This window comes from Catharus ustulatus, chromosome 8, assembly GCF_009819885.2.
Source record: "Catharus ustulatus isolate bCatUst1 chromosome 8, bCatUst1.pri.v2, whole genome shotgun sequence".
In the NCBI taxonomy this organism is placed as follows: domain Eukaryota; kingdom Metazoa; phylum Chordata; class Aves; order Passeriformes; family Turdidae; genus Catharus; species Catharus ustulatus.
In genome coordinates, this window is record NC_046228.1 from 172,040 (window position 1) to 182,788 (window position 10,749).

General features: G+C 39.5%; 1 protein-coding gene across 1 annotated transcript; it reads right to left on the minus strand.

Annotated features, from left to right (window-relative positions):
* Positions 1–36: 36 nt before the first annotated feature.
* On the minus strand, positions 37–8,867 carry LOC116999448 (vertebrate ancient opsin-like). Its single transcript, XM_033066171.1, has 5 exons — positions 8,507–8,867; positions 6,822–7,032; positions 6,107–6,224; positions 3,553–3,792; positions 37–2,445 (listed from the first exon to the last, which is right to left on the minus strand). The coding sequence occupies exons 1-5, from the start codon at positions 8,865–8,867 to the stop codon at positions 2,215–2,217; spliced, it is 1,161 nt and encodes a 386-aa protein (XP_032922062.1). The 3' UTR covers positions 37–2,214.
* Between the last annotated feature and the right edge of the window lie 1,882 nt (positions 8,868–10,749).

The window sequence follows — 10,749 nt, forward strand, 5'->3', positions numbered from 1 at the left end:
TGTACTCTCTGACCAGTAAGTAGGAAACAAGAAAAGCATTACTGAAGACGTCTTAAGATGACCCATTGATAATATTATTCCTTGTTTATATCTCATAGAGACAGCTTGCTGTTTTCTGCTGTTTCACAGGCATTTTCACATAATTTACATGCATTTTCACATTGTTTTTTTCTTTGCAATTACTTAATTTTTGTTGCTTTATTTTGTACTGCAGAGCTATACTTTATATATCCTCACCTTCTCAGAAGATAAAATAATTCTGTTGCTTTTAATTAAACACTAGCACTTCTGCCAATTCTTCATGATTTAATACATGTAATACCATTAACTTGTGATTAACCTAGGTCAATATATCCTTGAAAGACAAAATCTGAGTCTTAAATGCAAGAATTTTCACTTTCAAATCATCTATGACTATTTTAATGGGCTAATGAGCACAAAAACCTGCATAAATTAAAAACTGGATACCATACTCTTCCTATCTCACAGTATTTCTAAAACATTTTTAAAAGGCACACACATCTGTTCATTGTTCTGCTACATATACCACAGGATTAAAGAATGGTAAAGAATGTGCCTGTCAGAACAAGGATTAATGTTTGGATTTAAAACTGAGCCCTGCAAAAAAAGCCAAAATTACACTGTAAAAGGCAGGAACCTCATGAAATTTTGGGAGGTGAACAGGAAAACTGTACAGTCTTTTACAGTGAGTTCTTACATGTGCAGCTCATGATTTTATTTATAGACTAACCCCTCTCTTTGGACATTACCATCCCAAAATGAAATCAGGGCAATTGGATCTGAACATCCTTCTAATCAGAAAACAGGAAAGGGTCTAGTGCTTGCTAACTCTCCTCTCCTTCTGCAAAAGACACCTTGTAGAAAAGGTTCAAAGGGCTTTTGTAAGATGCAAAACAAAGAGGATGACTGTCCATGGGTATGAACGGGTGGCCAAGCAGTCCTTGGGCATCCAGGGCCAGAGTGTCTCAGGGACACCCTCCTGTGCCTGTCCCTCCACCCAGCAGGAAGCTGCAGCTCACCTTCATGGGCAGGGGAATTGTGCAGAAACCAGACCCTGCAGCATACCAGGGTTTCAGCATATGATTGTGCTGTGTGTCTGTGTTACCTTTTCCTGATGCCCCAGCATCTCCACTGCTGCAGGAATGCTCCTTGATTTCCAAGTCAGCAAGGTGCTGCTCAGGGACTAGTTTTGACCACAGGTACCTCAGGCAGAACCACTCTTTTTCAAGGCAATACAGTTTTTCAAACACTAACTTAACAGAAAGCAGAAAAAAAAATCTGATAGAAACAAAATTTCTTTATTCTGTGTAAAATAATTCTATTTTTTGAAGCAAAACTTCAAAATTTTTGAAGTTTGAAGAACCATGGATGATTTATTCCATATCACATTTCTATAGCTAAGGCCTGTACAGGGTGGAGCTAGTGTAGCTTCTCTATACCACTATGGAACAACATTTCTTTCAACTGGCATTGTACTAACATCTTCTCTAGAAATAATGGTTTTCCATTCTAAAGCATTTAAATACAGTCAGCCTTTGCCTTTTCTCCTAAAATGCATTCAATTAAAGATAGATTTTATATAGGATTAAAATTCTAAAGTGCCTTAGCACAAACTTAGCTCTTAGCAACATTACATACAACAATCCCACTGTGTAAAACAGAAGTCTGTCTTAATGACACTCATAACCTGGTTTGGCTTTTCATGTGCAAGTGACATTCCACTAAAGCTCAGTGTATTGCTACACTTCATTGTGTGAATTAAATATGAGGTGGAATACAGCCACACAAAGCTGGCGATTTCCATTACTTTTCGCTGTTTACAGAAGCAATATTTGTGTTATAGTCCTTGCTTCTGAAAGTGGAGATGTAATAACAAGTTAATAATTTGTTCTGGAATCAGCAGCCCAAAAAAAGCAGTGAGGATGTGACAAACAGAACCAGGGACTTCAGGACTGGAGGGAGAGAGACACAGCAGTGTGGTGCCACTGCCTGCTGCAAGTTGATTGTGGGCTGGGAAGAGGAATGCAGTGGAGGAAGGGACTCACCTCATGGCTGGGTGTTAGCACCTGGAGAGCCTTAAACACACTGAGGGATCTCAAATCTGGTGTCCACAGGACCATCCTGTGCAAATCTTTAAGTGATTGTAACAATGAAATACACTGCAGCATTGCATGAACAACCTCACCTCCCACTTTACATGGGACACATGCCGTTTTCTGAAGCTGTCAACAGAGCCAAAGATTGTTGCCTTCTGTGTTCATCTCCGGTTTTCCTCTTAGAAATGGTGCTGTGAGCTGCCATGGGGGACATCTCACTGCCTCTTCTGTCCTGGGTTAGCCCTGCTCCCTCTGAAGTCAGGTTTATGTTGGACTCTGCAGTTCCTATGGCACTGCAGCTGAACATTTGAATCAGACACTGCCTGAACTAAAAAGTTAAAAAAACAGGAGATCGATCAAAACACATGAGAAATTTTAAAACAGTTCTATAAATCAATCTTCATATTAAAGTCTTGGAAATCAATCTTCATAAAAGTCTTGGAAATTCCCTCATTAATCAGATGGGAATATAAAGAAATAACCCCATAAAATATATTTGCCTGTGCCACAATGAAGAACTTTAAACCTCAAAAATAAACCACATTCTGAAAAGAGTCAATCTAAAAAATATTTTTTTTTTCTGCTTCTAGCTAATCATATCTAATGGACATAATTGGCCATTTCTCCAGACTCATGTTTTCATGTACTAAATTCCTGGCTACTCAAATATGGGTTTTTGCAGGGTAAAGTGTAGCACACATGTCCATGGTTTGGGAGATCAGGGTGCTGTCCACAGGATGTGAGATAAGCAATAACTCTCTCAGCAGGACGGATAACTAAATTCACCATTTCTTAATCAACAGTCACTTAACTATTTTTCTCTATTTAATTTATGTGCTTGATGCCAACACTCTCAGTTGCTGCATTCATTGCAGAAGTCTGCCCATGTTTATTACCATGCCTGTTATCACTGTGAGCACACAGCACTCTGGTTCATCCCCAGGTTAATTCTTTTTTTCTGCATCCAGTCCTCTGCCCTCCTTCCAGAGAAGAAAGATCCCTGTTAAATGGGCATGTGCAATACTTCTACCCCCCTGCACATAAACCACAAATGCCTCAATTCTGCAAGACAAATTCAAGCTTTGAAAATGTGCACCCCACCTCAAGATCAACTTACTGGTGTTGCATTCCTAAAGAATTATTGAAATATACTGTGACAGCATTGAGAACATAATTTTCATACAGGAAACTAACTCATGTTCCATAAGGGCTCCTTTTCCTTTATAATATCTAAACCTAATAATTATTAACACTTATATTTCAATAACACTCAGAGGTTTATGCTGTCTTCCACCAGGGAGATTATTTTTTCATTCTAAATGCCAGATATTGTAATGCTTGCTAGCTAACACATAGGTAGGTAGAAATAATTCATTATTAAGCAAGACAAAATAGCAAAATATGAGTTTAGAGAAATTCTGAGAGAATACAGTACCTGTTTGTTCATAAAAACATAAATAATTGGATTATAAACGGTAGCTGTTTTGGAAAAGAAAGCTGGAATTGCTGCCAGACAAGGATCCAGCTCAATGGAGGGATATGCAGTGACCAGGACAGAAAAGGTAGCATATGGCATCCAGCAGATTAGAAAGGCAATGATCATAAAAACAACCATTCTAGTCACTTGTCTTTCAGGTCTCCTGGTAGTTCCCAGCCTGCCTTGTGCATCTGACACCTTTTAAGAAAAGAGAAAAGATTCTAGAATACAAACAACAAAGTGTCCAGCCAGTGACTTCAGTGAGCTGTCCCACTGCCATGCTGGAAGGAAAGACCTTCTCTTCCCAAGGGAACTTCAGTGAGCTGTCCCACTGCCATGCTGGAAGGAAAGACCTTCTCTTCCCAAGGGATGGGTGCTGAAGTTACTGCTGAGGGACATCAATTACCATAAGCCAGCAATAGTTAATCTTGCTTTGCTTAAGTATCTTTATATTTTTATTGTCAGAGTGAAAAAGGACATCATGGTGAGTCATAAGCAGATGGTGAGCTGAGTTCAAGCACCTTCTATTCCATGTAGCTTTTGCAGACATGGGTGTCTGCCAGCGTATTACAGACAGCACACTGCCACTTCCTCACCGAGGGCAAATTCCCACCAGGGGAGTCTGCCTGCCTCAGTGCTGCTTTATGGCCTTCCCAGAAGAGCATTTACAATCTAATGTATCAGAATTAAAGTGGGATTGGGGCATTTAGTAGGAATGCCCTCTCTCTTTTCCTCAGTGATCATGCAAGAAGTTGAAGCACAGATGTTCATACAGAGATCAGCTGATGTCGAACAGCATCTTTCTGGGAAACATGCCTGCTTGGTTTCTGGTGACTTAGTGAAACAAGGCACTGCTATGAAATGTTATTTTACATGAAGAATAATTAATAACTCTGTAGGGCTCCAGGAAAACCTGAAGCCAGGTCTTTCAATATTACATTCTAATAAAAAAATATTTGTTTGCATAACATGGCCTTTTGTCTTCCTGCAGTAATGTTAGAACTCTGTGGAGACATTTTCTCTAATAACTTTTGAATTGTACTTGGAGAATTTAACGTATTTATACTTAAAGAGCTATAGAAGCAGCTCCTAGGAAGGGCAATGTCCTCACCTCTGTACAAAGTTGCAATCCATGTCAGTTTTTTACCAAATATAAACATAACAACAACAACAACAACAACAACAATAATAATAATGAATTGTTACAAAACCTGCAAGTTGTTAGGCATTAACAAAGGCTGTGTTTGGTACTGGTAGGATATTCCCAGCCAATATATGGGATTTCTATAGCATTTTTTCATGTATGCCTACCCAGAGAGAGGCCTAGTCTCCCTTTCAGCAGAAGTGCAGTCCCCTGAAAAAGGATCACGATCTCTTTTATAGCACTTTCATCTGTTTCATCTTTGTCTCATATCAGCCTGGTCTTTTTTTCACATGCAGCTTTTCCTTTCTCTCTAAATACTGAAAAACATACTGGTGCTTTATCTTCCAAACAAAGGAATACTGTTGTAATAATTTACCTCTGTTGTAAATTGCTAATTTGTTATTTTCCCAAAGACTAATTTATTTAATCTTTTTAGATGTTGCAATAAAAGCTAAAATTGGCATTGTAAAGCTGGAGTCAGTGGGACTGAGGGACTGGCAGACTGCTCCACTCAGGAGCAAACCTACAGTGGGACAACCTGGGACAAAACGCATGAAGAGGGATGGCTGAGTGCATCAAGACACCAGTTCTGATGCTCGGATCTCTCTCTGCCAGTGCAGTCAGATTTTTGAAAATTAGCTTAGTTTTGAGATATAACCATATGGCAATTCATTATAGATTTACAGGTTATGTTTCAGGTACTAGCTTTTCAGAGCTTTGCAGTAAATAGAAATATCAATACTGTCCCAAAATCTTGTCCCCAAATCCTGTACCAAATAGGAATTTTCCTGTTCTATTGTCTTCTTTGTCACTTTTTGCAGTTTCTCCTTTGAATCAGGTCAACACAACCATCAAAGAAAATTCAAAAGCATTTATCAAGTATTTAAATATTCTTGGACAATCTAATATTTTGTTTATTAGCATTGCATTATTTACAAAGGCTACATCTTATTTTGAGCATATTACTAAGCAGTAGGCAGCACTCTTAAAATTTATAACTGCAGCCATTTTAAGCTGCATTGTAATTTGTCTGGTTTGAGTCTTATGAAACATCACTGAAGTGAAGCACAGTTGTGAATAAAGCAGTACTGGATCATTCTGTTTATTTCTGAGGTAGACATCCTTTCATTTGTATGATGTTTGACTAATGAGATGTATTGATAAGTGATGGGAACTCCACACTTCACAACATCACGTCTAGCCAGAACGTGAATTTCTGTGTGTGAGGACAATTATGTAACAAGGGATGTAACGGAGTGTGTTTGCTGTCTGCAAATCCAGTCTGCTTACAGAAAATCAAACACAGTAATTCCAAACTTTTGCCTGCATACACATTTTAAAAGTTTACTTATAAGTGCTTCTTCTTACCTTTTTTAGCTTCTGCACCAATTTTCCATAGGATACCAAAATCACCAGTAAGGGCACTATAAAACAGGTGGTGAAGAATGTGATAATGTAGGTACGGTCAGCATAAGCTCCTGAGTACCTGTATAAAATACAAAACACCTTGGGTATGTATTACTATTACATGTTCTTATTATTTTCTTGGAATATTAATCTTTTCAAAGATGTCACTAGTATTTTTGTCAAATGTTTTTATTCAGCGTGCCCCTTTGCAGCTCCAGTCATATCCCCAGATGGAGCACGGGGCCATGTCCCTGCCCAGGGGCTAGGAGAGAATCCTGAACTGTAGGTGCAGTACAGAACAACTCTGGGGCTCATTAGGTGGGAAGGGATGTGTAGTCCAACCTCCTGCTCCAAGCAGAGCCAGCTATGGGATCAGACCAGCTTGCTCAGAACTTTGTCCAGTCTTCTGAAAAAAATCTACCTCTTTGTCCTTTGACTCCTGACAAAAAGCACAAGGTCTAGGGTGATTATTTTCATTAGAGGCTCCACCCTTTAGAAATTTATGTTTTAGAAACTGATCATGGAAAATTTTGATCAGTTTTATTACAGCTTTCTTTACATCTGTTTTTTTCAGAGATTTACATCATCTTTAACCCTTTCCTTTAAATTCCTGTCCCTGAGGCATCCTGAGCTGCAGGTTTCCTTGTTTTACCATACTCTGTGAGAGTGGCCTTACCAGTTAGGCTCACAAGTAGTTCCAATCTTACTGGTGGTGTAACTGCTCCAACCAGCTGTTGGTGGAATGGTCCAAATGAAGGAAAAACTCCACACAAAGACAATAGCTAGAGCTGCGTGCTTCCCCCTCAAGCGTGTGTTTCTCAGCGGGCGGCAGATCACCACGTACCGCTCGAAAGCCAGCAGAGCCAGAGACCAGAGAGATACAATGCCTGCAGAGGGAGAACACAGCCACCATCAAATCTGGGTAGATCACTGAAAAACAAACACCATTCCAAATTACAGAACCCCTGAACGGTTTATTTTGAAAAGCCTCCCTGGAGGTCATCATTCTCCCTCAAGTGCTGTCCATCCAGCAGCTTGTTCAGACCCAAGCCCAGTTGGGTTTTCTCTTTGGAGATGGAGACTCCACAACCACTCTGGGCACCTAGTTACACTCTTTGACTGCCCACATCAGACACCTTTTCCATCAACACAGGTTATGAAAGGATGGACAATTTAAGTGCATTATTCTAATATTAATGAAGAGCATAAGAATTTCACATTTGTCCAGTTTGCCAGTCTGCAGTATAAGGGCTACAAAACCAAGCAGCTAATCAGGCCAGTGAAGTGATTAGGACTTACACTTCTCACTCAGGTCTACTCTGAAAAGCTGCAAACTATGTGTAGCATCCAAATTAATTAACTAAAATCTTCAAAACATTATCTTTGCAAAAATGATTTCAGGCTATCAGAAAACTCAAACCTGCAGACAGCTGCCCACAACATCAAATTATCAATTGAGGCACATATTACCTGGTGGAACACCAAAATCTCAAAATAGCCTGATCTTTCTCCATAGGACATGGCTTACATGGCACAAACTGATGTAGAACCATTGTCTCTCACCAACTTTCCCTCTGTCTAGCCTGAACAGGCAGAGAGCAGCTGTGGGACTCCATTTGAGGCTGAGGATCAGCACTGTGTGTGATTTAGAGCAGGGACAAGCCTTGTCTTCATGGAGCTTCAGAAACAGGGACAGGATGCAGGAATGAGTGTCTGTCTCAAGTGAGTAGATGCCCCACTTTAAACTAATATCACATTTATTCTGCAGAAGTGTATTTACACAGGGTACTGTGTGGTGAGGATTTTTCCTCTTAGACTCCTTCTAATATTTTTTTGTAGTAAGCGAACAAAGCCATGAAAAGGAAATCACAAGAAGAGGTAGGTGTGTGAGCTGACTGTTGCAGGTGTGTCCCTGCTCCTCAGAGCTGCTGGAGCAGACAGCACAGCATGTTCAGTGCCCTGAGACTTTCCATGGTTTATGGGCAGCCACTCACTATTTTTCTCTCTCTCTTATTTATCCATATATAAACACACTTAAATACAAATATTGAAAATATCTACACATAAGGATTTTTTTCCTGAAATTAATTTTCCATAAGACCCATAACATTGCTATTCTATTGGCAAGCTTTTTCTCATTCTATAAAATATATTCAATGATCAGTACATGTGTGACAGGCTGTATATATGACAGGGATAGAGAGAGAAATTTTTCACTCTCCACTACAGGATATATGTAACAGGGGAAAATTCCAGTGAATTCAAAGGCATGCAAAGTCAGTGACTTAGGAAGCTGCAGCAGAATACATTGAAGGAAATTGAAGGAAAAGAACATACAACTACAAACAAAATCAAGCTTACCAAAAAATGTGACAGCAAATCCTTCCAATACGCAAGCCCAGTATCCCATAAAAAAATAACCTTTTAGATTTGTTAGAAAGCTGATGGTACCACCAGTCAGTGAGACCAGGAAATCAGCCACAGACAAATTGACTATAATATAATTGACAGGTTGTCTCAATTGCTTGAACTTAAAAGTTACCAGGATTACAGCCAGGTTCTCAGCGAGTGACAGGGAGGTCACCAGCAGCATCACTGCTGCCAGGAGGCTGAACTGCCAGGGCTGGATGGAGTCCAGGGGACGACGGAAGGGATCCCATCTGGCAGGAGCAGAGTAACTGGACGAGAGTGACCCATTTCTAAATGCTCTCAATGCATCCATTACTTCGTTCAGTAGCAAAAATAATATCATACAATACTGTTTCAAATCTGTAAATAATATTCAGGATTAAAAGGAGATGTTTGCTCTCTCCAACAAAAGTGTGGACAAATTCCCCCTCCTTCCTCTCTCCAGTAATAATCCAGGAAAAAATATTGTGGTTGGAGGAAAGTTTAGTGCTGCAGAGTAAAAGTGGGAACACGGATTAGCAAGAATATCTCTCAGAACAACTTCTGCCCCTCTCTGCCCACTGCCTCCCTCTCACTGCAGCTCTGCCTTTATCTGTAGTAGAGCCCAGCTGTAGAAGCTGCAGGTTTCCTCCTCCTGCAGCAGGCTGGCAGTGCTGAAATATGCCTCAGCTCAGCCCTGCTCCATTGGGAAAAAAGTCAGTGTTTGCTTGGGAGCCTCCCACGCTTTCAGCACTTTAAAAGGAAAGGTGAGAGGGAGATGCCTGTGGTGAGCCAGAGAGCTTACAGGAATTTGGGAAAAGGGACTGTAAATGTTGAAATCAGAATAATGTGATATTTGACATTATACTGACCCTTCTCGTCAGGTGGTTCCCAAAGAATTCTCCTTTCCTCTACAGACCTTGAGAAACCAACAGAGGAGGCAACACATGGAACCAGCAAGGAGCAAAAACCAGACCTAGGGACTCCTTTCCTCTTGCTGCACAAGATTAGATCCCACTGTCTCTTTGCAAAGCAGTTATTTTTTTCTTAATCAACCTGACTATCTCGGATAATCAATAAATGACAATAAATGTTCTAAATATTTCACTTGTTCATAGGCCTTTATAATGATTGATGTAAAGATAACCTACATCTGGCTGCAGTGATATGTGCAATACACATGGGGCCTCATTATATACATGTCATATTTAGTGAAGTTCTCCTGCTAATTTCTAGCCCCCAAATGCATTATTTTTAGCTCAACTTCTGAGAAGAAGTCTTGCTTTCTTAGATCTTCTGATGATTGAAAAATTTTCTGAAAGCCTATGAAATATAATTACAATATTAAAACCAGAAATTCAGCATCAACAGAAACAAAAGCAACCAAGTTTTTTGCTTCATAGCAACAACTGAATCTATCTTTACCCAAAACAACTCCTGTAGCCCAGGTAGCTGGTGAAAGGATTTGACTGCACATTGCTGACATGAAGAACTGTATGTGCTATATCATTCTGCTGGCAAATTTTGTCAGTTTGTTGCTTAAACATGTCATCCAACCTCTGATTAAACTGATGGAATTTAACAGAATAGTAAGAACTGAGGCATTACTGAAAGTTAATTGCAAATATGGATTTCAATTATGAAATCCATATTTGACCCTGACTTGATCCTACATGACTTAATATGTGCTTCTGCTCTAAATAGTAATTTTGGAAATTATTAACAGTATTCAAGAGCTTACATAAAACATTCCTGTCTCTTTCTGCTCACTTTGAAAAAATCAGTCCGAAATTTGAAAAATAAAAGGGACTTTTCTATTTCTCCTGCCCTATCAGTAAATAATTATTTTCAGTCTCTTTGCAGATGGCTTCCCCAAGTAAGACTGACCTGAATATAAGTTCCATTTCTGCAAACTGAATACACCTGCAGGTGCTTTAATGAACATGGAAATATTTCCAGAGTACTTCCTTTTGAGATACACCAGAAGTTAGCATCCACACATCGTTTCATCCAGTGTCAATGGAGCTCATAATTGCTCGTGACTGGATTTTTCTGATGGCATAGCATCTTTTATGTACTCTCTTGCCCATCTAATTGGGTTTTACCTAATAAATTGTTTTTGTATTTGTACTGGAATAGAACATTTATTGCTGAGAATTTATGAGAAAAAAGTAAAATGTTCTGAGATATTACTTTAAGAGAGTTTAGGTCCTGTA

Excerpts from the sequence above, each read along its gene's own strand:
- LOC116999448 (XM_033066171.1), bottom strand. The coding sequence starts at position 8,867 with ATGGATGCATTGAGAGCATTTAGAAATGGGTCACTCTCGTCCAGTTAC. Across the intron at positions 7,033-8,506 it reads ATTTGCTGTCACATTTTTTG|GCATTGTATCTCTCTGGTCT; the intron begins GTAAGCTTGATT and ends CTCCCTCTGCAG. Across the intron at positions 6,225-6,821 it reads ACTACTTGTGAGCCTAACTG|GTACTCAGGAGCTTATGCTG; the intron begins GTAAGGCCACTC and ends TATTTTATACAG.